This window comes from Mustela putorius, unplaced genomic scaffold, assembly GCF_011764305.1.
Source record: "Mustela putorius furo isolate JIRA1106 unplaced genomic scaffold, ASM1176430v1.1 tig00000174_pilon_pilon_pilon, whole genome shotgun sequence".
NCBI classification, from domain to species: Eukaryota; Metazoa; Chordata; class Mammalia; order Carnivora; family Mustelidae; genus Mustela; species Mustela putorius.
In genome coordinates, this window is record NW_025421304.1 from 29,860,662 (window position 1) to 29,888,379 (window position 27,718).

At 44.0% G+C, this 27,718-nt stretch overlaps 1 protein-coding gene and 2 long non-coding RNA genes across 4 annotated transcripts in view; 1 reads left to right on the forward strand and 2 right to left on the reverse strand.

Moving 5' to 3' along the window:
• The window catches only part of ZFHX3 (zinc finger homeobox 3), a 187,550-nt gene extending 167,311 nt beyond the window's left edge, over positions 1-20,239 (forward strand). The window contains 4 exon segments of the mRNA XM_045076247.1: positions 3,513-3,615; positions 4,914-6,151; positions 6,154-10,399; positions 14,201-20,239. Coding sequence (XP_044932182.1) covers positions 3,513-3,615; positions 4,914-6,151; positions 6,154-10,399; positions 14,201-15,873 — 7,260 coding nt within the window. The 3' untranslated portion in view covers positions 15,874-20,239.
• On the reverse strand, positions 4,338-9,461 carry LOC123390980. The gene is made up of 3 exons (XR_006605596.1): positions 9,332-9,461; positions 7,236-7,455; positions 4,338-5,287 (listed from the first exon to the last, which is right to left on the reverse strand). It is a non-coding gene; the product is annotated as an uncharacterized LOC123390980 (long non-coding RNA).
• The window catches only part of LOC123390978, a 151,424-nt gene continuing 138,931 nt past the window's right edge, over positions 15,226-27,718 (reverse strand). For both annotated transcript variants that reach the window (XR_006605594.1, XR_006605593.1), the window contains 3 exons: positions 24,281-24,428; positions 15,687-15,874; positions 15,226-15,368 (listed from right to left, as the gene is read on the reverse strand). This is a non-coding gene — a long non-coding RNA (uncharacterized LOC123390978). The remainder of the gene's footprint in view (positions 15,369-15,686; positions 15,875-24,280; positions 24,429-27,718) is intronic.

A 27,718-nucleotide genomic window follows, 5' to 3' on the forward strand; every position in this document is an offset into this window, starting at 1 on the left:
ATTTTCGTACTAGAGCAAGCTTTGTTATGTTAGGTTAAAAGTCTGTTTTTGTTTTTAAAGATTTGAGAGAGTGTGTGTGTGTGCACGTAGGCGGGGTGGGGGCATGGGAGAAGCTGACTGTGCACTGAGCCCAACGCAAGACTCAATCCCATGACCCTGAAATCGTGACCTGAGCCCAAACCCAAAGTCAGTTGTACAACCAGCTGTGCCAGGCAGGTGCCCCAAAAGTCTGGTTTAACAGTCTTGGGTCCCCTCTATACACCGAGTACTGGGGGACATAAATTTAACATATTGAATGTCCGTGGGTGTACAGATTATTAGAAGAAATCTATAGGGTGGTATAGTGAAATGTAGAAAGTGTACCTTTTCTATCGACTGTAACTTTCTCTTTGGTTTCTGAGCCTCGGATGGAGAAGTGGGAAGAGGGAAAGAGGCGGGAGGAGGGAAGACTGCTGGCACGCGTGTTTTTTCTCTGCCGGGGAAGGTGGTGCCATCCGGGTATTTGAGGGCTGCTGGGGTTCGGGCGCCCCTGGGATGGCTCTGGTTATGCTGCAGCCAGGCCGTGTCCTTTCACAGCCTGCACGCCGCAGGGCACCTCGGGAAAGGGAAGGTCTTCATAGAACTGCGCTCAGCACACCTGAGTGACTGCCGCTCCCATGACTTTGAGCTATCCATCATCAGGTGCTGTGGCTAAACCAGTCTGAACCCTCCACACCGTCTGGTAGCCAGATAGGACTGGAAGACAAGGGGGATGCCAAGGCAAGTGCTGAAGGAACGCTGGCCAACTCTCCTTTTCCTCATGGAGAACCCCCCTTCATGAGCTGTTGGTAGGACTAGATGTATGGCTCCTTACAAAACATCCAAAGTTTGAGTGAGAGGCCGTGAAAGCTAGTAGGAGAGGGAGGAATGGACACGGGCACGAGAACGTTAGTGTGTGAGAGCCGCTGTGGGGCCGTCCAGTAGCCTGTGCGGGAAGGAGGCTTCCGGTCTCAACCCCTCTCTGTTGAGAGCCAGCGCAGGTCGCCCCGCCAGAATATCTAGATCCTCACGATGCCCTTTCCGGATCTTCCTCTTTGCCTCCTGAGAGTTTCGTGCACATCCAAATTTTAGATACCAAACCTTTTCTTTCCCTCTAGAGAGAATTTGGGTACACTACAGATGAGAGGATGCAGGTAGATAAAAGTAATTACTTAAACACATATGGGGCAAGACTTACAGGTTTGGAGGCCCAGATTAAGATGCAGAGGAGCATGTGAGGTTGATGATTATATTTCGGGAAGAGTTAATTGATGGAAGGTGAAGGCAGACAAAGAACCTCTGCTTACTGCCTTCTTGAATCCCAATCAGGAATTATGATTAAAGTCGCGGCGAGACAACAGAGGGCTGATGAATTGGTGTCTTTTTTTTTTCTTTTTTGCCGTCATTCACACTTGATTGACTTCAACCTTTCAAGTGCAAAAGTCTCTCTTTTCCATTATTATTCATAGCCATCTGAGTTTTTCTAATTAAAGTGTATGAAAACAATTACTGATCCGTCGTACTGAGTCTGTTAGAGGGGATGTCTGCCTTACTGTAATGCGTATAAAAAGCCCACAGTTTTCTATAATGATGTGCAGCTGAGGTGTTAGATAATTTTATTCTTTTTTACTCTGTAGGGTTTTTTTTTTATTTTTCATGATTCATTTTTCATAATTCCTAAAGATCCCCGGAAAGGACTGATCCTGCAGCTACAACCGAGAAAGGAGGTGGGGGGGAGTCTTTTTTCCTTTCCCTTTCTCCCCCTCTTGCCCCCAACCTCGTGCTCCCCCTTGGCTGAGGACTATAAATTAATCGGTGACCTTTCACTTCTTGGATTCCCGCTGGACTCCCCAACCATAGTGGTCAGAAATGCTTTCTATTAAAAAGAAAATGGATGGAATGAGTTTGGCAATCTCTGCTCCATTCCTAACAATTCATCCACAGCTATAGCCTTAACCAGCTGCTGACGAGCTTTGTGTGAGGTGCAGATGTCTCTGAGCGGCAGTTCTGTGTCACGCACATTCACCTGCCATGCACCTGCTCTTCCTAAACACTAGCTTTTGCAGAATCCTTCTCCGTAGTGCCTGTTGCTTAATTTTTACACCTATAAGCGTGTGAGTTGCTGAGATGATTCGAATACCCCTAAAAGTATTGAGGAGTTACTGCTTTGGTGTTTACGGGGACAGCTGTCTGGGTTTCCCTTAGCAATGGAGCCTGCCAACCAGCGTTTCTGGGGACCGTGTCCTCAGCTATTCTAAGCAAGTCCAGGATCTTAAAAACATTAAAAATTAATAGTAATTTATTTAAAATATTTAATTTTGAACAGTAAAGTAGGTGTTCCAGGCTCCGTACCAGCAAGTACAGATAGTATACCTGAGTTTCACGGGAAAAAATTCTTTCAGGTACGGCTGGAAGCCATGTAGAAAGGTTAGTGGTGTGACTGTACTTCCTGTTCCGTTCATTTCTCAAGATCATCGCCTACTGCCTTTCTACCCTATAGCAGGCAAAGGAATATTATTACTTTTTTTTAAAATGAACCACCTTTTATTGTTCTGTTGAATTTGAGGGCTGTTTATTATGTTAATGTGGGGCAAATGATAACTTCTTCAGGCAAACTTCTGGCCAGATGTCAGAGAAGCCTGGAGAACAATGTCTGAGGATCTAACTTGATCCAGGCTGATTCTGGAATTGCTGTAATTGCTATATTAGCAAAAAATAGCCATGGCCAAGGGGAGGCTACCGTGGTGTAGAATGCTGTGTAGGGTACCTACCCTGTGTGGTTGGGATGCTGGCCAGACGCTCCCTCCGATGGTGGGCATCTGAAGCAGAGACTCTAGCAGAAGTCCTGGCTGAAGTGAGTCATAAGAAATGCTCGTTTGCACTTGATCTAGCTTCTAAAGGGTTACAAAATGTTTCCTGGAGAATCTGCCAGTGTGTCTGCAGTGTGTCTGTGAAGGCTAAGGCCTTCTCTTTGTTCTCGTCTCTTCTTCTTACCCTTTCCTTCGCTCTTACTCCCCTCCTCTTCTTGCCTGAATACATTTTGAAAACAGTACTACAATGCTCCCTGCTTCAAGATTACAGTGTACTTTACTAGGTATGATTTAATTAGGGCCCTTATTATGTTTTCAGCAGCTTAAGGTGGGCCTTTCAACTTATCTACCTAATTGGTTGCACAAGAAGTTTCACAGCCCATGACAAAACATTGTCAGTGATCAAAGTCAAAATTCTGCATAAAGGAAAAATATTAATAATAAGATTATTCTTCAAGTGTGCACTGCTAATTATGTCCAGAATGTAACCGTAGAAACACTTTTGACTGATGTGAGCTTTGTCTAATAAACATGAATCTTCACTGAGCTATGAAAAGTGACACTTCCAGCTTTACACTGGTGAAGGCTAATTTTGCTTATTAAATAATTTTTACACACTTCCCTATTTCGTGTCTCTTTCCTGTCCATTTGACTCTCCTCATTTCTCTGCCTCTTACTCCTCAGGTGACCACCCCTGAGATGGTGATGCCCAGCAGTATGTTCCTGCCAGCCGCTGTTCCAGACCGAGATGGGAACTCCACTTTGGAGGAAGCAGGAAAGCAGCCTGGTTAGTGTCATTCTTGACCCCTACACATGGGAACAAAGTGAAATATTGGGCCAAAATTTTCACTGAGCAGTAGTGCCAAGAATTCTTACAGTCCTCCTAAGGTGAATGTAATGGATCAAGAGATGTGGGGGCACTTTTGTCACCTACCTTATACTCTGGCTCTTGGCATGTATTTATATACCATTCATATGGTTTAAAGTGGAAAGGAAATACGGTGAGAACCAGGGGGATTTGGGTGGACACATTTCCCCTTAGATTATACTTTTAGGGAGTGAATAACCAGAGATTGTCAGTAGACCCGTGACTCCCCATTCTCAGCTGTTAAGCAATCTCTTAGGACTTAAATTATTAGGGACGTTTGGAGCGTGTGAAGGAATTCAGAGCACTGGGTTAGCTGTCTAACTTTCTTCTGCACAGAGTTCTTCTTTGAGCCTTCTGGGATTGCCTTAGGACTTTACATAGAGGTACATTTAGAAAGAACATTGTTTTAGAGCTGTGCTGGAGCCCCACAGTGGTTCCTAGCTAGGTGGGCCATTAGACCTCCACTTAGAGGAGGCTCTCCTCCATTTTTCACCTTTGGTCAGCAGCTAAGATTTCAGTTGGGAAGACTTCAGCCCCGCTACTGCCCCAACTCCCCCACCCTGTAATTTTTCCCTATTAGAAGGTAAACAGCTGACTTTAAGAGGGTCAGAATATGGGTGTGATGACATCACTATAGAAAATAATTTTTATATAATTTAATGGCCAGTTGAATGTTCATTTCTTATGGAACAGAGAAGACAGTCAAAAGTTATGTTACAACAAATGATGCTAAAAAACATATTCCAAAATTTCTTCTATTACAATGGACAACAGTTATCTTAAAATCCCCACAATTTAGGATAGCATTAATTCACATATTTTTTAGTTTGGGTCCACGCAAAAGGGAATCCAGTCTAAGATCAGTAACCTTCAAACCAGTTCTTGAGAAACTCAAGATTCTGAGTCAAGCAACTGAATGGCGTGTAAAAACAGATCCAAGATAGGATACAGACCTATTACGAATGCAACTTTTTTATTTCCTTTTAGTCCTCTCTGTTCATGTGCACTTGCTTATAGTATATACTCTTTTCAGGGGCTGTGTGGAGAGGCTCTGTTCCAACTGGGTATTTCCCTCACTATAAGATTCAGTGGTCACAAGGACTCGCTAGGTAGATAGCTGTGGATGCCATCCTTGAAACAAAGCCTTCTTTATCACTGGGCTTGGCTTTTTTTTTTTTCTTTTTCTTTCTTTTTTTTTTTTTTTTTTTAAATTACAGAAACCTCAGAGGATCTGGGAAAGAACATCTTGCCCTCTGTAAGTGCAGAGCACAGTGGAGATCTGAAGCCCTCTTCTGCTGACCCAGGCTCTGTGAGAGAAGATTCCGGCTTCCTATGCTGGAAGAAGGGGTGCAATCAGGTTTTCAAAACTTCCGCCACTCTTCAGACGCACTTCAATGAGGTTCATGCCAAGAGGCCTCAGCTGCCTGTGTCAGATCGCCATGTGTACAAGTATCGCTGTAATCAGTGCAGCCTGGCTTTCAAGACCATTGAAAAGCTGCAGCTCCATTCTCAGTATCACGTGATCAGAGCTGCCACAATGTGCTGTCTTTGTCAGCGTAGTTTCCGAACTTTTCAGGCTCTGAAAAAACACCTTGAGACAAGCCACCTGGAGCTGAGTGAGGCTGACATCCAACAGCTTTATGGAGGCCTTCTGGCCAATGGGGACCTCCTGGCTATGGGAGACCCTACCCTGGCAGAGGACCACACCATAATTGTTGAGGAAGACAAGGAGGAAGAGAGTGACTTAGAAGACAAACAGAGCCCAACGGGCAGCGACTCTGGGTCAGTACAAGAAGATTCAGGCTCAGAGCCAAAGAGAGCTCTACCTTTCAGAAAAGGCCCCAACTTCACCATGGAAAAGTTTCTAGACCCTTCTCGCCCTTACAAGTGTACAGTCTGCAAGGAATCTTTCACTCAAAAGAACATCCTACTAGTGCACTACAATTCTGTCTCCCACCTGCATAAGTTAAAGAGAGCCCTTCAGGAATCGGCAACTGGTCAGCCAGAACCCACCAGCAGCCCAGACAACAAACCTTTCAAGTGTAACACTTGTAACGTGGCCTATAGCCAGAGTTCCACTTTGGAGATCCACATGCGGTCTGTGTTGCATCAAACCAAGGCCCGAGCAGCCAAGCTGGAAGCTGCAAGTGGCGGTAGCAACGGGACGGGGAACAGCAGCAGTGTCTCCCTGAGCTCCTCCACCCCAAGTCCTGTGAGCACCAGTGGCAGCAACACCTTTACCACCACCAATCCCAGCAGCGCTGGCATCCCTCCGAGCTCCAATTTACTGAGCCAAGTGACCACTGAAAGTGTAGGGATGCCGCCCCTGGGGAATCCCATCAGTGCCAACATCACTTCCCCTTCAGAGCCCAAGGAGGCCAATCGGAAGAAGCTGGCGGATATGATTGCATCCAGGCAGCAGCAGCAGCAGCAGCAGCAGCAGCAGCAGCAGCAGCAGCAGCAGCAGCAGCAGCAGCAGCAGCACAGCAGCAGCAGCAGCAAGCACAGACACTGGCCCAGGCCCAGGCCCAAGTTCAAGCTCACTTGCAGCAGGAGCTGCAGCAGCAGGCTGCCCTGATCCAGTCCCAGCTGTTTAACCCCACCCTGCTTCCTCACTTCCCCATGACCACAGAGACCCTGCTGCAACTGCAGCAGCAGCAGCATCTCCTCTTCCCCTTCTACATCCCCAGCGCCGAGTTCCAGCTCAACCCCGAGGTGAGCTTGCCAGTGACCAGCGGGGCACTGACACTGACGGGGACAGGCCCGGGCCTGCTAGACGATCTGAAGGCTCAGGTTCAGATCCCACCACAGAGCCACCAGCAGATCCTGCAGCAGCAACAGCAAAGCCAGCTCTCTCTGTCCCAGACTCACTCTGCCCTGCTACAGCCCAGCCAGCACTCCGAAAAGAAAAACAAACCGATCAGCAAAGAAAAGGAAAAAGAAAGCCAGAGAGAGAGGGACAGTGCCGAGGTGGGAGAGGGCAACCCAGGACCCAAGGAATCGCTGCCGGATGCCTTGAAGGCTAAAGAGAAGAAAGAGTTGGCACCAGCAGCTAGTTCTGAGCCTTCCATGCTCCCTCCACGCATTGCCTCAGACGCAAGAGGCAACGCCACCAAGGCCCTGCTGGAGAACTTTGGCTTTGAGCTGGTCATTCAGTACAATGAGAACAAGCAGAAGGTGCAGAAGAAGAATGGGAAGACGGAGCAGGGAGAGAATCTGGAAAAGCTTGAGTGTGACTCCTGTGGCAAGATGTTTTCTAACATCTTGATTTTGAAGAGTCATCAAGAACATGTTCATCAAAACTATTTTCCCTTTAAACAGCTAGAGAGATTTGCTAAACAGTACCGAGAGCACTACGACAAACTGTACCCCCTGAGGCCCCAGACCCCAGAGCCGCCGCCGCCACCTCCCCCCCCACCTCCTCCACCCCCTCTTCCTGCAGCACCACCTCAGCCCGCTTCCACACCAGCCATCCCCGCGCCCGCCCCGCCCATCACCTCGCCCACGATTGCGCCCACCCAGCCCTCCGTGCCGCTCACCCAACTCTCCATGCCCATGGAGCTGCCCATCTTCTCACCACTGATGATGCAGACGATGCCGCTGCAGACCTTGCCGGCTCAGCTGCCCCCTCAGCTCGGACCTGTGGAGCCTCTGCCTGCGGACCTGGCCCAGCTGTACCAGCATCAGCTCAACCCCAGCCTGCTCCAGCAGCAGAACAAGAGGCCTCGCACCAGGATCACCGATGACCAGCTCCGGGTCCTGCGGCAATATTTTGACATTAACAACTCCCCCAGTGAAGAGCAGATCAAAGAAATGGCAGACAAGTCTGGGTTGCCCCAGAAAGTGATCAAGCACTGGTTCAGAAACACCCTCTTCAAAGAGCGGCAGCGGAACAAGGATTCCCCTTACAACTTCAGCAATCCTCCTATCACCAGCCTGGAGGAGCTCAAGCTCGACTCCCGGCCCCCTTCGCCGGAACCTCAGAAGCAGGAGTACTGGGGAAGCAAGAGGTCTTCGAGAACAAGGTTTACTGACTACCAACTGAGGGTCCTACAGGACTTCTTTGATGCCAATGCTTATCCAAAGGATGATGAATTTGAGCAACTCTCTAATTTACTCAACCTTCCAACCCGAGTCATCGTGGTGTGGTTTCAGAATGCCCGACAGAAGGCCAGGAAGAATTATGAGAATCAGGGGGAGGGTAAAGACGGAGAGCGGCGTGAGCTTACAAATGATAGGTATATTCGAACAAGCAACCTGAACTACCAGTGCAAAAAATGTAGCCTGGTGTTTCAGCGCATCTTTGATCTCATCAAGCATCAGAAGAAGCTGTGTTACAAGGATGAGGATGAGGAGGGGCAGGATGACAGCCAGAATGAGGATTCCATGGATGCCATGGAAATCCTGACACCCACCAGCTCCTCCTGCAGCACCCCGATGCCCGCACAGGCCTACAGCGCCCCGGCACCGTCAGCCAACACAGCTTCCTCCGCCTTCCTACAGCTCACAGCAGAGGCCGACGAACTGGCCACTTTCAGTTCAAAAACAGAGGCAAGCGATGAGAAACCAAAGCAGGCTGAACCTCCCAGTGCACAGCCAAACCAAACCCAAGAAAAGCAAGGACAACCAAAGGCAGAGCTGCAGCAAGACCAGCCTGAGCAGAAGACAAACGCGGCCCAGCAAAAGCTGCCCCAGCTCACTTCCCCCACTTCGTTACCACAGCCTCCTCCACAAGCACCGCCGCCTCAGTGCCCCTTACCCCAGTCGAGCCCCAGTCCTTCCCAGCTCTCCCACCTGCCCCTCAAGCCCCTCCACACGTCGACTCCTCAACAGTTGGCAAACCTACCTCCTCAGCTAATCCCCTACCAGTGTGATCAGTGTAAGTTGGCATTTCCGTCGTTCGAGCACTGGCAGGAGCATCAGCAGCTTCATTTCCTGAGTGCGCAGAACCAGTTCATCCACCCCCAGTTTTTGGACAGGTCACTGGATATGCCTTTCATGCTGTTTGACCCTAGTAACCCACTCCTGGCGAGCCAGCTGCTCTCTGGGGCTATACCTCAGATTCCAGCCAGCTCGGCCACGTCTCCTTCGACTCCAACCTCCACAATGAACACTCTGAAGAGGAAGCTGGAGGAAAAGGCCAGTGCGAGCCCTGGAGAAAACGACAGTGGCACAGGAGGAGAAGAGCCTCAGAGAGACAAGCGTTTGAGGACAACCATTACACCGGAACAGCTAGAGATCCTGTACCAAAAGTATCTCTTAGACTCCAATCCAACTCGAAAGATGTTGGATCACATCGCGCACGAGGTGGGCTTGAAGAAACGTGTGGTACAGGTCTGGTTCCAGAATACCCGAGCCCGGGAACGGAAAGGACAGTTCCGTGCGGTGGGCCCAGCGCAGGCCCACCGAAGATGCCCTTTCTGCAGAGCACTCTTCAAAGCCAAGACTGCCCTCGAGGCTCATATCCGGTCCCGTCATTGGCATGAAGCCAAGAGAGCAGGCTACAACCTAACTCTGTCTGCAATGCTCTTAGACTGCGATGGGGGACTGCAGATGAAAGGGGACATTTTTGACGGAGCCAGCTTTTCCCACCTACCCCCAAGCAGTAGTGATGGCCAAGGTGTCCCCCTCTCACCTGTGAGTAAAACCATGGAGTTGTCTCCCCGAACTCTTCTTAGCCCTTCTTCCATCAAGGTGGAAGGGATTGAAGACTTTGAAAGCCCCTCCATGTCCTCCGTTAATCTGAACTTTGACCAAACTAAGCTGGACAATGATGACTGTTCCTCTGTCAACACAGCAATCACGGATACCACTACTGGAGATGAGGGCAATGCAGATAATGACAGCGCGACGGGAATAGCAACTGAAACCAAATCCTCTTCTGCACCCAGTGAGGGGTTGACCAAAGCAGCCATGATGGCAATGTCTGAGTATGAAGATCGGTTGTCATCTGGTCTGGTCAGCCCAGCCCCAAGCTTTTACAGCAAGGAATATGACAATGAAGGTACAGTGGACTACAGTGAAACCTCGAGCCTTGCAGACCCCTGCTCCCCAAGTCCTGGTGCAAGTGGGTCAGCAGGCAAATCTGGAGACAGTGGGGATCGGCCAGGGCAGAAACGTTTTCGCACTCAAATGACCAATCTGCAGCTGAAAGTCCTCAAGTCGTGCTTTAATGACTACAGGACGCCCACCATGCTAGAGTGTGAGGTCCTGGGCAATGATATTGGACTGCCAAAGAGAGTTGTTCAGGTCTGGTTCCAGAATGCCCGGGCAAAGGAAAAGAAGTCCAAGTTAAGCATGGCCAAGCATTTTGGTATAAACCAAACAAGTTACGAGGGACCGAAAACAGAGTGCACTTTGTGTGGCATCAAGTACAGCGCTCGGCTGTCTGTACGTGACCATATCTTTTCCCAGCAGCATATCTCCAAAGTTAAGGACACCATTGGAAGCCAGTTGGACAAGGAGAAAGAATACTTTGACCCCGCCACTGTACGTCAGTTGATGGCTCAACAAGAGTTGGACCGGATTAAAAAGGCCAATGAGGTCCTCGGACTGGCAGCTCAGCAGCAAGGGATGTTTGACAATGCCCCTCTTCAGGCTCTTAACCTTCCTACAGCATATCCGGCGCTCCAGGGCATTCCTCCAGTGTTGCTCCCCGGCCTCAACAGCCCTTCCTTGCCGGGCTTCACTCCATCCAACACAGGTGGGTTCTGCTCTAGGTGATTCTTACAGCATTAAATAGCTGCCCAAATAGCATTTTGTTCTGGGGGCTACTACCCAAACCCTCTGAATGTTGGACAGATAAGCAGAAGCTTCCCTTTCTAGCTTTCTAATAGCAGCAGGACTTCCCAGTCTCAGGGATGGGGCCTTCTGGTTTGAACAGTCTGCTCTGAAATTATTCTCTTGCCCGGTGTTCAGTAACACTACCAGGGTGTATGCTACAGGGAAGAACTTGACTTGACGGTCCTGGCATCCTAAATCCTGGATTATTTTCAAGAAAAAGGTTTCCAGCATAGATCCTTCCAGTCAGTCTTTGTGAAATTGCTAATCCCATCTAGATAGTTGTTGAAAATAAGAAGACATTTGAATCTTGTAGCTAATTCTGGATTGTGCCTTATGGAAACTGGTTCCAGAGAACTTAAATCAAGTAAGTCTTTGTCCTTACCTGTGGTCCCCGCCTGTGTTTTTTTAGAGAGCTGCTATCGAGAAGAAGCTCTCATAAATGGATCCTTACTCCTGGGCTTCTTACCTAGACAGAACAAGAGTGGTTATACTAATTCCAGTATACTGAGCCTACCTTTGTTCTTGAACGCACTGACCAGGACTCTTGTGTTGGGCAATACAATTATGAATCTGCAAACAGACAAAAATCATTAATGCTCATTTTTAGGAGCCTTCATCACCTCTTCATTTCCTCTCACCCATCTCTCTCTCTCTTTGACTCCCCCCAGCCCCTAATTCAGTCATATACTTGGTACTCTTATTTTTCTATTATTAATAGGGAGTTTGATAGTTCTTCCTGTGTCCCTTTCTTGTTCCTCCTCTTCTGCCCTCCCCTGTGTTCTCTGCAGCCAGCTGTCTTTCCTAAATTGAACCTCCAGGATCCTGTGAAATTGAGGTGCAAGTCAGCAAGATCCCCCCGATCAACCCAGTCCCACCCCAGGCCTGCTCTGACCAGTGTACCTTTACCGAAGGAGAGCCCTTCAGAGTGCTTCCTTGCCTTCAAAATGGGTCTCTGTTCCCAGGGATTGCAGTGGTAAAGGCATTGAGATATATAAGTCATTGCTTATAGTTGTTGGCAAGTAAGGTCACAGAATCATGCTAAAGCCAACTAGACAAAAGCCAAGAATCAAGCTATGGAAAGTGTCTAGGCCCTGAATTACCCTTGCAGCCCAGGACCTTGGCAGAAGGGCTTGGGATGGTCCCAAATTTCATAATAATGTGGAAAAAAAAAAAAAAAAACAGAATGTCTGATCTATTCCCCTTGTTTTACAGATGAGAAAACTGAGGGCCAGAGAGGTCAAGACCATTCAGCAAGCTAGGGTAGGAGCCAGAGCTCCCACCCAGGCCTCCAGGCTCCCAGTGCTATGTGCTCCTTCCACAACACCCAATATGAGCCAGTCAGTCAACAGGTATATGTTTAGTGCTACTCAGGTTCTGACCACTAAGAGTGGACTCAAGATAGAAAAGTATGCTCTTAACTATTAGAGGCAACCAGGGTTACCAGTGTGTCCCAGTTAACACCACCTGACTGTACCACAGCTCACAGGAACGCTGGATCTGGAATGGGGGAAGGAACTTGTATTTAGTATGTGAGATCCAACGGTAAGCTCTTTCCATATGACCTTTCCTTTAGTCACTACAACCATGTATCATAGAAAGTTGAGGTTCCATGCAGTCAGTGGCCCTAAGGCCACATAGCAGCTAGCTGTGTGTCAAACACAGCCCATACTGCCTCAGTCTGACTCCAGAGGTGCATGACCACTATCAGGGCAATGAAACGCCTTACTTGGTTTTAATCTTGCTGATGAGAAAACTGAGGCCACACAATTATTTTGAGAATATACTGAGCTATTACATCAAACATGGTTAGTACAGAGCTTGGTAAATACAACTAGGATTCTGTAAATGATCCTTAAAATTTCTTTCTCTTCTATTCAAGATACAGAAGTCAGTTTAAGACCTCCTGACCCAGATCTTTCTCCTGAAAGCCTGATGCCACAGAGATGGAGAAATCGCTAGATGTTTTTCCCTTGCCTCACTGATCTTTTGGCTCTGGCTCCAACCTGCAGCTTGGAGCAGGCCTGCTGCCTAGAAGTAGACAGAAAGAGCCATGTCCTAAGTTGTCGAATTCCTCATCCATTCACCCTCCATCTTGTGCATGCCAGTTTTAACCAGTGAACCTTACTGGCATTTTTCAGAGTCAAATACTTCTTTCTGGTTTCATTTCCTTCTGTGCACTGAGGAAATTGGATGACTTCATCTCAGTGGTCCCTGTGTGCTGTTTTGAAAGAGCAAATTAATGCTGTTATACAAAGCCAAGGGAAGCATCCTCCTTGGCTTTCCAAACATTAGTGGATATTTTTCTGGGATTGGCACCTCGAGGCAACTTTGTTCTCTTCATCTGAAGGTTGAAGGTTTTTACATGCTGCACCAGTATGAAGCCAGCATTGTCTCCTCCCAGGCCTGGGCTTCTCCGTTTTTTCTCACAAGGACAGCATCAATGTTATAGAACCTCCTCAACCCCAGCTTTCTGGCAGAAGGGGGTCCAGATGAAATAGTGAGCTGTGGAATTTTTTATTTTACATTTTGGTGCCCTTTGAAGAGAAGGGATGAATATGGTCTAGTGTCTTAAGTGTGGTGAATGGAATGATCCGAGCTCTGCTGCCTGTGGACCTCTCAGCTTCTCATCATTTAGCACATCTTTTCTCCAAGCCCCACTTTGCTGTCCTCCACCACCACCACCACCACCACCTGCTAGTCTTAGTGCACCTGCAGCTTGATGTATAAGGAGCATTGCTGTCTTCCATCACCCTGGAACAAAAGACTCAAACCAGGAGAGAAATATGGGTGAGGGAGGATGTTAGGCTCTGGACTGGGTGAAGGCCTTATAGGCAGAGTGTGACTGCAGATGGGGCTGTACCCCATGTGGACCCAGGGACTTGGTCAAAGACAGTTGCTACCCATAAGTATGAGTAGATTGCGATGTCTTAGAAAGCAGTGGTATCAACACTTGTGATACCGCTTTTCTCCTCTTCCTGGGGGTGCTTTATCAAGCATCTGCAGCCTTTCTGTATGTCATTCAAATGTGTAGGAAGAGAAGATGCTCATTTCGCCAGTAAAGTTCACAGTCGTCTTCCTAGATGGTTACAGTTTTCAGCAGATTGGTTAAAACAGATCGGCTGAGCCAAGCAGTGGGACAGTTTTCCCTGAATGGATTGTTTGGGTTTCTTCCATTGCTCCTCCTCCTCTCTGCCCTCGTAACACATCCATTCCGTTGCAGCAGTGGAGGCCAGAGAGGCACATTTGTTTGTTCAGAGGCTCTTGGGGCTGGGCCAGGTTTCTTGCATTTTTGCTCTTGTCTCCTGTTACCTCACTCTTCTACAACTTCTGGTGGGCCCTCTTAGCTACACTCTTTCTGTGGAGCTTTGATGAAGGCCTTTGGTTCAAATGTCCCAGCTGGAACAGCTAGGTTAGGGAACTGGGCAAAGAACATATGAATCAGTGGGTGTGGCATGTGTGGCAGGAAGGCGTTAGAAGTTGTTTAAGTGAAAGGAGAAGTGCAGGGGAGCTGCCCCAGGACTGGGCACTGATTAGAATACAAGGCTATCCAACCCTGAGCCTGGAGAGAACCTGCTATTGGAAATGGTGGTTTTGAGAGGGTCTTTGAACTTTAAACCTTGAGATCTCAGACTAAATGTCAGCGACACAAGTCAAACATCTTGAGCTTCGGCCTCACCACCCCAGACTGACCTGTGTTTTTTTCTGTCTTGATTTCTTTCAGCTTTAACATCTCCTAAACCGAACTTGATGGGTCTGCCCAGCACAACCGTTCCTTCCCCTGGCCTCCCCACATCTGGATTACCAAATAAACCGTCCTCAGCATCGCTGAGCTCCCCGACCCCAGCACAAGCCACCATGGCGATGGCCCCTCAGCAGCCCCCCCAACCCCAGCAGCAGCAGCCACAGGTGCAGCCGCCGCCGCCCACAACTCAGCCACCCCCGACGCCGCAGCTCCCGCCACAACAGCAGCAACAGCAACGCAAGGACAAAGACAGCGAGAAGGTAAAGGAGAAGGAAAAGGCACACAAAGGGAAAGGGGAGCCCCTCCCTGTCCCCAAGAAGGAGAAAGGAGAGGCCCCCGCAGCGGCCACAGCCACGATCTCGGCCCCGCTGCCCGCCATGGAGTACGCAGTGGACCCTGCGCAGCTGCAGGCCCTGCAGGCAGCCCTGACTTCAGACCCCACAGCGTTGCTCACGAGCCAGTTCCTTCCTTACTTTGTACCAGGCTTCTCTCCTTATTATGCCCCCCAGATCCCTGGCGCCCTGCAGAGCGGGTACCTGCAGCCTATGTATGGCATGGAAGGCCTGTTCCCCTACAGCCCTGCGCTGTCGCAGGCCCTGATGGGGCTGTCCCCGGGCTCCCTACTGCAGCAGTACCAGCAATACCAGCAGAGTCTGCAGGAGGCGATCCAGCAGCAGCAGCAGCGGCAACTACAGCAGCAGCAGCAAAAAGTGCAGCAGCAGCCCAAAGTAAGCCAAACCCCAGTCCCCCCGGGGGCTGCTTCCCCAGACAAAGACCCTGCCAAAGAATCCCCCAAACCAGAAGAGCAGAAAAACGCACCCCGTGAGGTGTCCCCCCTCCTGCCGAAACCCCCCGAAGAGCCAGAAGCGGAAAGCAAAAGTGCGGACTCCCTCTACGACCCCTTCATTGTTCCAAAGGTGCAGTACAAGTTGGTCTGCCGCAAGTGCCAGGCGGGCTTCGGTGACGAGGAGGCGGCGAGGAGCCACCTGAAGTCCCTCTGCTTCTTCGGCCAGTCTGTGGTGAACCTGCAAGAGATGGTGCTTCACGTCCCCACGGGCGGCGGCGGCAGTGGCGGCGGCGGCGGCGGCGGCGGCGGCGGCGGTAGTGGCGGCGGCTCGTACCACTGCCTGGCGTGCGAGAGCGCGCTCTGTGGGGAGGAAGCTCTGAGTCAACATCTCGAGTCGGCCTTGCACAAACACAGAACAATCACGAGAGCAGCAAGAAACGCCAAAGAGCACCCTAGTTTATTACCTCACTCTGCCTGCTTCCCCGATCCTAGCACCGCATCTACCTCGCAGTCTGCCGCTCACTCAAACGACAGCCCCCCTCCCCCGTCGGCCGCCGCCCCCTCCTCGTCCTCCGCTTCCCCCCACGCCTCCAGGAAGTCGTGGCCGCCAGTGGTCTCCCGGGCTTCGGCCGCGAAGCCCCCTTCTTTTCCTCCTCTCTCCTCATCTTCAACGGTTACCTCAAGTTCATGCAGCACCTCAGGGGTTCAGCCCTCGATGCCAACAGACGACTATTCGGAGGAGTCTGACACGGATCTCAGCCAAAAGTCCGACGGACCGGCGAGCCCGGTGGAGGGTCCCAAAGACCCCAGCTGCCCCAAGGACAGTGGTCTGACCAGTGTAGGAACGGACACCTTCAGATTGTAAGCTTTGAAGATGAACAATACAAACAAATGAATTTAAATAAAAAGATTAATAACAAACCAATTTCAAAAATAGACTAACTGCAATTCCAAAGCTTCTAACCAAAAAAAAAAAAAAAAAAAAAAAAAAAAAAAGAATAAAAAAAGAAAAAAAAAGGGAAAAAAAAAAGAAAAAGCGTGGGTTGTTTTCCCATATACCTATCTATGCCGGTGATTTTACATTCTCTTTTCTGTTTTTCTTTTAATATTAAAAAAAAAAAAACAAACCCTTAACCCTGTTACATTGTGTCCTTTTGAAGGTACTATTGGTCTGGGAAACAGAAGTCCGCAGGGCCTCCCTAATGTCTTTGGAGCTTAAACCCCTTGTATATTTGCCCCTTTTCAATAAACACCCACGTTGATAGCACAGAGGAGCCCGGCATGCACTGTATGGGAAAGCAGTCCACCTTGTTACAGTTTTAAATTTCTTGCTATCTTAGCATTCAGATACCAATGGCTTGCTAAAAGAAAAAAAAGAAATGTAATGTCTTTTTATTCTCAGGTCAATCGCTCACACTTTGTTCTGTTTTCAGAATCATTGTTTTATAATATATTTTCAGTTTTTTTTGTTTGTTTGTTTGTTTTTTGGGGTTTTTTTTGTTCCAGAAAAGATTTTTTGTTTCATTAATTTAAAAAACGGGCAGAAAGTATTCGAGAAAAACAATGTGAACTGCTTTAGCTTTCTGGGGATTTAAGGGATAGCTTTTCTGCTGAAGCCAATTTCAAGGGGAAAAGTTAAGCACTCCCACTTTCAGAAAAAAAAAAAAAAGAAAGAAAGAAAAACCCACACACAGAGTGTTGAGGACTTGTAGCTTAAAAAAAATAAGTTTTAAAAACTGACTTTCTGTATTTATGATAGATATGACCATTTTTGGTGTTGAGTAGATTGTTGCATTGGAAATGAACTGAAGCAGTATGGTAGATTTAAAGGAAAAAAAAAAAACCTTTTGTGTACATTTAGCTTTTTGTATGGTCCAGCTGACAGCTCCTCATTTGATGTTGTCTTGTTCATTCCTAGCAAATAGATCGCAATCCGTTGATTCGCCCAAGCTTTTCTGCCCTTTGTCCCTTAATTCCACTTTCCTCCTCCTCCTCCTCCCGCCCTGTAATCTCCCACGGAAGGTAGCTGCCTTCATTTCTTAGAGGGTAGCTGCAGAATTATTTTATAAAACTAAAGAAAGAATTTCAAAAGGTTCTAGGGGTCATTAGGATCCTCACAGATTATTTTTGGTTGGGGAGTTGAAACTTTTTAAAGGCATATAATTCTAGTTACCTATGTCTGTGAGCCTTGTGCCATTTAATTTTTATTGATCTTTCCTTTAACTTTTCTTTTGTTCCCTTCTTTTCTTCCTTGTTTGGTGGAGGCTTCAAATATTCTTTTCCTAAACTAAAGCGTTTGTTTCGGTTTGTGTCATTGGACTGTGTGCTTTTCTTTCTAAAAAAGTTTTTGGTTCGGGGTTTTGTTTTTGTTTTCTTTCCTCTCAGAAAAAGAAATTTCATGCTTTAAATAAAATCCAAAGACACACCCTTTCACTGCTGATGCAGAAAAAAGGGAAAGGGTTCTTGTTACTTGAGAATTTGTTTCTGATTTAAACAAACAAGACTTAGTTTAATAAAAGAAAGAATAAACAAAAGAGTCCCAGGTTGTTATGTGCTTCTTCTGCAAGCAGAGAGGCAACTGTTCATGACAATTCCATATACCAAAAGACACATTTTTTACTTCAAAGTTTTGTCCTTGTGTTAGGCAGTCTGAGCGGCGAGTGATCCAGAGCGCGGCCAACAGAGAAGCAGGTAGCAATGGACAGAGAGCAAAAAAGGAACCGTATGTGAGGCACTTGTATTTATGTTAATATCTGTATTCCTGTACCACGTAACACAATGCAACATACTCCCTTTCTCATCTTAAAACAACGGTCTGAACTTTGAAAGGAAAACTTTGTGCTGCTAAAACGTAGATTTTGGAGACAAGTAGATGCTTTGCTGTTTCACTTTTCATAGCCAAACATCAACAGAAACAATCTCCCCTTGCCCCCAAAGTGTGAAATCCTTCTTCCTCTCATTCTCTTCCTTATGTTTCAAAAGGGAACTTTGAAGACTGTGAATGCAGGTCCCATTGGTCATCTTTTGGGCTTCTTTCCCCAGTGCGGAAGCCACTCAACGACTTTGCAAAAGACTGGAGCATTCCAAGATCTGAAAATGGATTTCTTTTTTTCTTTTTTTCTCTTTCTTTTTTAGCCGGGACTGTTTTATTTTTATGAATTTGTTTTTGGTTCAATGAAAGAGTAGATCCTGAACTGTTGTATATATTTCTAACTAGGCTGATGCACAGTGCAAATTCCTTTTTTAAATTTTTTTAAGTAGAAATACTAAAGAGTACCATCTAACTATTCCTACCAGTATCCAATTGTAGCATAAGGTGTCAAAAACGAGTACACAAAAACATTTGCTGTTTTAACAAGCGATTTTCTTTTAACAAGAATTCTTGTATTTCTCCCTGTGTTTGAGATGAACATTTTTAAATTTTAAAGTTGTACAGTTTTTTTTTGTTTTCCATTATTTTATCTTGTTTGTAACTCTATGAAATATATATATATTTTTTGCCATTTAACTGTTGTATGTTACTCTGTGTCTGTACCATATAGAAAAAAAATGTTTTTGGTTTTGGTTTTCTATGTGATACCAATTAACAATTTAACACTAGCTTTACCTGTCAAATTCTGCTAGGTTTTTTTCTGAAAACTTTGTTTTAAAAAATGATACTGCTTGGTAATAGTGCAATTTCTATTCCTTTCCCTCCCTCCCTCAACTTGAAGTTCATTTCCTTGTAATTTAGCCACCCCCTCCACAATGGTGTTTTTTTGTTGGTTGGTTGGTTTTGAGCTACTACGCCATCCTCCCTCTGTGAGGCAGAGTGACTGTCAGTGTTTTGTTATGCCATGCCTTGACCTGTGGGTGTATTTGGCAACAGCAAGGTGGCTGGGTAGATTGGCTAAGCACGCTTCCACCCACCAGTGTTTCTCAGAGGGGTTATGTGATTGTTTCATCCTGGAGTGGGTTGCACATTTGATGCTTTCCTCTACAGCTCTATCACCCACATATATGTTCATTCAAAAAAGAAAAAATAATTCTCAGCATTAACTCAGAAGTAGCAAAGCAGTCAGTGATGGTGACAATTAGAGGTCAAACGTGAGCTAGTTAGATGGTTGTGGGTTGACATCCACTATGGCTACGACTGGTATCCTTTACAAAGCATGAATTCACTACAGTGCTCAACTGTTTAGATTGGTCTCACTAGAATTTAACTCCTGTCTTGCATAGTAGGAAGCTGAATAGGATATCTCAACTCACTTTTTAAATTAGTTCTTCACCTCTATTGACACTTCATATTTTGATTGGTAGTTGTTGGTTTTTTGTTTTTGTTTTTTCAAATACTCCAAAGTGTGGGTTGGCTCTTGACACTGGTCGGTCAGTCATGGCACCATACGTACCCACCAAATGGAACTTATTTCAACCATCCTTCCTCCATCCTTCCAAACAAAAACTTAAGAAGGAAACACACACACACACACACACACACAGAAAAGTTTAATAAATCTAGGAAGTTTTTTTTTTAAATTAAAAGCTATTTAAAGAGATGAATGTGGCCAAAGTTTTACATGATTGAAAATAAAGTAAAACAGACGGCATGTGTTTAAACCTGAGTTTATCAGGCATGGCAGGAAGTTGCAGGAGAGAGAGGCAGTGACCCAAGCCAGTGCACTTGATGTTCATGGACATATATTTTTTTTAAATAAATTAAATTAAAACATTTTAAATAGAAGCATAAATTGAGTTGGTTGTTTGTTGGCGCTGAGATACTGCCCACTGTGAAACAAAGCTTTGACTAGTTTTTTTTTTTGGTTTGTTTACTTTCTTGGGCTGGGGGGGAGGGGGGCAAGTTTGGGTAGGAAAGAAAGCATAAATGAACGTGACCCTGAGGTGAAGAGGTATATGAACAGCCTTTGCAATGTACAAAAAACAAAAAACAAAAAAACAAAAAAAAAAAATAGAGCAAGTGAAACCAAAAATGATGTTCTTGGTGTTTTTCTATAATGTAGTCTTGTTAGCTTTTTTGTTACTGTAACAATGCTGATCTCGAACTGTACCAAAATACATGGAGACTAACAGAACCACATGGAACTTTCAAACTGAAAAAAAAAAAAAATTTGTCACAAAACTTTGTTGTCATAGTTAAGTTGATTGTAGATGGTAATTGAATATACTCCTTTGAAAATATTTCATCAAGTATGTTTCCTGCTCATTGTGATACATTAAAAAAAATATGAGCAAAAGTTCTTGTCTTACGCCATCAGATTTTGTGTGTGTGCATGTATGAGAGAGAAAAAGATTGATGCCTGGCAAAGTTTAAATTTGAACAATATCTTGAGGTTGCATGTACTTATTCCAGGGTACACGGCTCTTATAGTATTTCTAAGTGTCCATGTATTTCCCATCTCTTGGGGTTCATGGAAGTGCAACAAGTTTTGGTTATGGTGCTGACTAGCTTATTTCTTTTGAAAGGGTAAGCCTGACAACTTGGATAATATTCGACCCTCAAGAGCCCTAATAGTACCTGTATTTTTTTTTCCTCCAAATGTTTCCATGAGAATTGTGGACACTTGGCACAACCCTGAGCAAGTAAGTTTTGCTGATAGCTGGAAGAGAGGTAAGTTAAACTTTCCTGAGATGGGAATTGAATCCACTCTTTATGGCAGAAGAATATAAAAGGTAAGTTGAATTAAGTGGGTGATTCACTACCTTTACTTTCCTACCAAAGGACTTTTCTAAACCCCTTTAAGAGCAGAATTTGAGATAAGAACAGTCTGCAAAATAGTAATAGCATCAGGCATGACTACATAGAAGAGAATACTCAGTCCTCATAAAGTCTTATAGCACAAAATCCCTGAAATTCATTAATAAGGAGTACATCCAAGATCAGGCCCAAAGGCCTTCCATTCATCTCTAATTTATAGCCACAGCTGATAAATAATTTACAAAACTCTAGGAGATGAGCTTGGACAGCATTGCAGGCTAGCTGTGTCCTTGCGAGGTCTGTGGGATCTGCCCTTGGCCAACAGGGGTCTTTACTACTCAGAGTTAAGCTATGACATCCTCTTCTTTTTGTTCTGACAGCCATTGTCAACTAAGTCTTCTTAGTTCCTGGACCAGGCATTCAAGAAGAAGCAGTGACCCTATTAGCTAAAAATTTCAAAGAATTCTACGACTGGCACAGGAACCGCTAGTGCTTAGAAAGGAAACGCTGGTTCCCTTGCCAATACTAGAACCTCTATGCCAAACAAGTAGTGTTCTTAATACTAACCCTAATAAAACCCTTGTTTTCTGCAAGCACTGTACCTTTCTTTTGGGTGTTCCCACAGAAGCACAAGGGTTCTATGTCAATATGTTTTCTTGGCAAAGAGTTATGTCACTGATTTTCTTCTGATCCCACGAAAAGGTACAGGATAGAAATTGTTCAGACCCAAAGCCATGTCTGCCTTTCTAAGCTATAATTATTTTAGGATCTGGCAGGATCACACTGAAACATTTTAAATGGAACTATTTTGCAGAGAGCTTTTGCTGCCTCAGCTCTTTAGAGGAAGGTGACTACAATTCAAATTCTTCTACAGATAAATTTTTAACAAGAAAATAAGACCAAATCTCAGTGATGGTTGAGCCCTTTGTATCAGAAAATCTCTAAGCACCTGAATTACACTGAAAGAGGGTTGGGCAAAGGACCCCGTTACTAGAAATGCTTTTTCTTTGGGGAAAAGGCAGCTTCCAATCTGGCTTCAATATCATGCTCATGTGGATACTAATCTCCTTGGAATTAATAGTTTTTCCCCCCTGGAAAATGTGAAATGGCAACATCTTAAAACGGCTGATATGTTTTAGGTAGCTGTTTCTAATTTTGCTTTAAAGAAATGTCTGTAGTGCCTAGCTCCTGTTATAGACTAATGATCTTCCAAACCTCGCTTTTAACAAGTTTAGACTTTAAGTTACAAGAGCACAAGCAGTTTAAGAGTCAAGTTGAAGGATGAGAAGTTTGCACCTGCTGCTCTGCTCTGCAGCCTTAATTACAGCAGGACACATGTGCTCACTCAGTCTCTGTACATTACTGCTGGGGGTGGACCAGCCAAGGCTGCGGCAAAACTTGTAAAGAAATTAATGCTCTCAAGGCCATTAAAGTAGAGGCAGCTTTCCATTACTTTTTACTTCACAGCAAAGGTGGGTATTTTCTTTCCTTCTTTCCTTTCTCCCTTCTTTCTTCCCTTCCTCTTTCTTTAATCTCTTTTTAAAATTAAAGGCACATATTTTTAAGATGTCTTAGCCAATTAGTTTAGGTTCCTCTCAGTCTATCTTCTTGAGCGTTTAAATTATAGGTGCAAAAATAAATTTGTTCTTGATCCCTTATGACTGTTTCATTTCTTATCCTATATGGAACAAAAAGACTATGTAATCCAATTTATGAATCCCTTAACATGGGAATAAGAACTTTCAGATCAAAAGTTTTACTCTTGGGCCAAATTCTTCAGGCTAAGAAATGAGTACAAAGCAGCAGCTGAGAGTAGCAACTGAAGAAGACACCAGTGAATATTCTCTGCCTCTCTGTAATGCCAAATATTTCTTTTACTATTTTTCTCGTAACCTACAAAATAAACATGGGGAAGAGGCATGGGAACAAGTGAAAAAAATTAGCACAGAGAAACGGTTTGAATAGAATGTTTTCAGCATATTAGAACGCATCTGCAATACCAGCTTTAGGTGGCTATAGTGTGAATTTGCCCCATTTTAAAAGCAGTGATGGTACCGGAAATCAGAGTGCAGACACTGGTGTGAGAGGACTCGTAAAAGCTATGGAGGATGACTAGGGGGTGATTGTTCCTTTTCTCTGAAGATAATAACCAATAAAAATGTAGTTTGACATATTGCCTATAGATAGGATTTCATCATGGGGTGTCCACATTCAGTTATATGGTTCTAAGTTTGACAGTGAATAATTTTCAAAATCTGATTTGTATTCAGCTGAATTGATTTGTTTTTTCAAAACTGTAAAGCTGTTGCTGCACTGATGCCTCATCTGAATTGTTTGCAACAAGAAATTTGCTGTCATCTTTATTTTTTAATTTTTTTCCCCTCTAGTTGCTTTTAAGATTCAGTCCTTTATCACTAGTTTTATCACATCATGTTTTGATTATAATATATCTTGCAGTAGTTTTACTTCTGTTTCTTATGCTTGGGGTTTGCTGAGCCTCTTGGATCTCTGGGATATTACTTTTCATCAAAAATGGAAATTCTTCAGCCATTGTTTCTTCAAATATATTTTTCTCTCTCCCCTCCTTCCCGCCGCCCCCCTTTGTAGGGATTCCCAATTATATATATGTGATAGGCCATTTGAGGTTAGCCTAGAGCTTGCTGATGCTCTGGTTTCATTGGAGGAGGGAGCTGGGGAGAGGACAGGGGGTTAATCCTTTCTCTGTGGGTTCATTTTCCATAGTTTCCAATGCTGTGCCTTTAAGACCACTTATCTTTTCTTCTTATGTGCTGTGAATCTCATCCAATGTATTTTTTCGTCTCGTATAGTTTTCACCTCTAGAAGTTTGAGAGTTTTTTTATATCTTCCATGTCTCTATGTAACTTTTGAACATAAAAATAGTTACAATAATTGCCTACTGCCTCTTCTAATATCTACATAAGTTTTGCAGTGGTTCAATTAAGTGATTTTTCTCTTTATGAGTTGTGTTTTCGTGCCTCTTTGGATGTCTGGGTGATCTTTGATTAAAGCCTAGTAATTGTGAATTTGCTTTGTTGGATAGATAGTTTTGTATTCCTATAAATACCCCGTTTGTTAATGTGATGAACTTAAGTGATCTGAAAACAGTTTGATCCCTGTGGGTCTTGTTTTTAAATTTTGTTGGGTAGGATGAAAACACTAATTAGTTGAGGGCTAATTATCCCCTACTCCTGCAAAGGACCCTTCTGAGAACTCTACTCAAATGTCTCATGGGGGAAAAAAAAATGTCCCATGAAACTTCACCAATCTGGGTGAACATCAGGTGCTGCTCCCTCTTATCCTTTGGGCTAGTTCTTTCCCAGCCTCACATAGTTTCCTAACACGCAAGCATTGGTCAGCACTTTTATGACTACTTGTGGGGGAGACTCTGTACAGATCTCCAGAGGTCTCTCTTTTCTGGTACTGTGTCCTACAAACTCCAGCTGCCTTGATTTCCCCAGACTCAGCTTTGTCTCCTTACATCACAGAGTCCGCTGGGTTCCACCTAGGTTCCTGTGGCCTGGAAACTCAACAAGTAAGATGGAATAATCGGAAGGCTTACCTTGTTTGTTTCTCATCTCTCAGCAATCACTGTCTTTCACTGTGTGATGTTCGGTGGCTGGAGAACCATTCTTTCATGTATTTTTCCTTGTTTTTTTTAGTTGTTTTAGCTGGGAAGGTTAAGTCTGGTCTCTGTTACTCCACCTCAGCTGGAAGCAAAAGTCAAATTTAGTTTTTAGATATATGCAAGTAAAGTCTTAAATACCTTTCTACAGTGCTACCTTCACTGAGGAAATTTCCCAGAAGGTCTGAATTAACATAAAAGTCTTTTCTGAGCAGACTTCTCTGAACATGACATGGTACTGATTCACTCTTTGGATAAAGACTGTAACTAACTGATCCTTTTGCTTAGTCACAATAATCAGGTGGAAGAAGGGTAGGTAAATGCAAAATTCTTCTAGCCACTTTTTGCCATACCGTAATGCCAGGTAGAATGGGAAAACCATTTCTTAGGTTTCAAAGTCAGACCATGGCAGCAGAGGTATTTCTGATGGTCAAACACTGTATTAGGTCTTTCCCCTTAACTATACGGGCTATCGCTATTCATCAAGGTGTTTAAGTCTTAAATATAAAAACAAAACAAAACACTTCCATTTCATTGTCTTGCTTCACTCAGATCAGTTTTTAGGACTCCTACATGTGGCATAAGGAGATCCATTAATATGGAAGTGTGGTGCACACTCAGAGATGAACTCATTGCACTAATACAGAGGAATAATAAAAATCAGGTCCCAACACTGAACTAGTTATTCTGGCTAAACTCAGATCATGGGCTTTGGGGTTTTTTTTTGTTTGTTTTTGTATGTTTATTATTTTGGCAAACATTTATTTCTAATTAAACTGGGCATACAATACATCCATAATACATGACATTCTTAAGGTGTTAACTCATTACTTGCTTTCAAGACTCAAGATTTGTTCCAGGGTACCTTTCCCACTTTACTTAATCTGCAAATTATCGATTCCACTAAAACTAGCCTACCTTCCAAACACACCCTGTACTTTACCCTCTATATTTAAAGGTTTAGAAATGTCATTTATTCTATGACCTCTCATCACATTTTCCCAGGCCCTTTTCTGACCCCTTACTGTAGTACACATAATGTCTTTTTGGCAGTAATACATGTATGTGTTTTATCCTTAGATCACCTGCTATCCTCTATTTATATTTAATGTTTGAATGAGTAAATCAAGGAATAAATAAAGGAAAGGGTAGTCACATTCATTTTTATGTTTTTTAATAGGAACGGAGGTCTTAAATGAGTGAGTATAGATCAAATTACATATAATTTGGCTAAAACACATTAAAAATTTTTCAGTCCCAAACCTCTAAGTAAGGGAAAATGCTTTTCAGCAGGTAGGAAAGGAAAATAGAAATCAATGAAAAAATCAAATGGGATAGGATTAAAAACTATAGAAGCCAAAAGTCTGCTTTTTAGGATAAAAAATAATTACAATAAAAAACAGTCTAGGAATTTAGAAGTACCAGTTGAAACCCTTTGTAGCTTTCGCCAAATGGAAGGATTTTATTAATAAGTTATTTGAAAAGAGCTACATGGATATGTTTTTCTAATCAAAATGGAAATGTCTATAGAACGTTTGAAAGCCAGGCCTCACACCAAACCTAGAATGAACATCAGAATATAACCCCTAAAGAGATAATTAAATAATTATGAAGTCTGAAATTCGCCTTCAGTTTTTACCAGTTGGTTTCTTTGGTTGGCTCATTAGAAAAAAATATATGTGGAATATTTTTATGATTTTCTGTCCATAAAATCTCATACCAATGAAGATATTTCCATAGATTATCTAAAAATGCAATAGCATGAAGTACAGAAAAAAAGATGCAGACTTTCAGAGCTCAACTTCAATGCGTTGGACTTGCAGGGCATACCCTATAACTTTAAAACATTTGTTGCTGTCAAAGAGCTATGTAAGTAATAGTCCCTTCTGTCCCCAAAAAAGCAGCATGCCCATAACATTTCATGAGTAACTTTCACCAAACCTTTAAAGGCCCAATGCTGAGGCAACTGCAAAGCCACTACTGAGGGATAGGTAAATATTGAGAGATACGAGGGGGGGGGGAATCTTTTACTTAAGTCCCCAAATAGAAATTCCAAATCACATGAAAAAATTTTACCGAGATAACCAAGAACTTAATAGTCAGGAGATGGATTTACTTAAAATCTAATGACCTGTGATCCATTAACAACTACTAATTATGAAACAAAAGCAAACAGGTGTAACTAAAGAAAAGTACTATATAAGAAAATATAGAAACTGAATAATAAGTGATAATCAGAAAAAAATGACATGGTCTTTTTCCAGAATGGAAAAATACTTTTCAGATTTAAAGTACATATAATATTTGAGTATTGAGGATGAATTAAGTAATTCCACACTGAAACATACTCCAGTAACATTATAGGAAATGGGTTAGCTATTTTTCTCCTTGGTGGCTTTAACCATTTTTACATTTAATATTTGGCAAAGATAAAGGAATTAGCCAGTGAGCAGGTTTTTTTTTTTTTTTTTTTTTTAAATCAGCAAGAACAGATGTGGGAGACTACAGACTAATAGCCATGAGGTGCAGAGAGAAAAGAAATAGCAATGTAGATTTCTATATCCAGGTAAACTATCATTCAAGAGAGGTTAAGGACATTCTGGGGAAATTGTAATAGAAGTTAACATTTAATATCTTTCATAATTGTCCCCAGGAAAATAGAATAACTAGAGTAACAAAACCAAAATCTACAAACAAGATCAAAGAAAAAAAAGCTGGTGTTAAGATACCTTCACAAACCCCAAAATATGAATAGAAAGGAAAAATCCACCAAAGCTACATGTGCTGCATGGCACTAACAAGTGTCTGAGAAATGTCAGATGAGCTTGAGTAAAGAGAAGCCCTAAAATAGCCAATAGGTACTCATGAGAAGAGCTGAAACTTGGAGAGGTTCTGCATGCTGTGATTATGGGGAGCAAGGCAAGGGAAGATCTGAAACAATTAGAATTTCAGTTCCGTTTTAGACAAAATACCCCAATGATGATGAACTGCCATCAAGATAATTCAAATTTAGCAAGGCAGGGATAATAGGAAGGAGGAAAGGATGGGCAGGGGAAGAAGGAGAAAGAAAGGACTTGTGAGAGAGCTAGTATGCCAGCAAGCAGGAGCACAAGATAAAATTGAGGAGGGAGAAGACGCCAAGAATTCTCCTAGTATGAGACCGTATTTTTGAACACTTCACGAAAATAATGTAATGGGATGGCTAGATCCAGGAAACTAAAAATGTCATCCCAATTCATCTATTCCTACAAGTTCAGAAAAACCAATTTCACATAAAAATTATTAACAGGATAGGATGGTGGTTGAATCCCATAAAAACTAATTTAAAAAAAAAACCAGAAAGAAAGGACACACCCATTAATAGATGAACAGTAT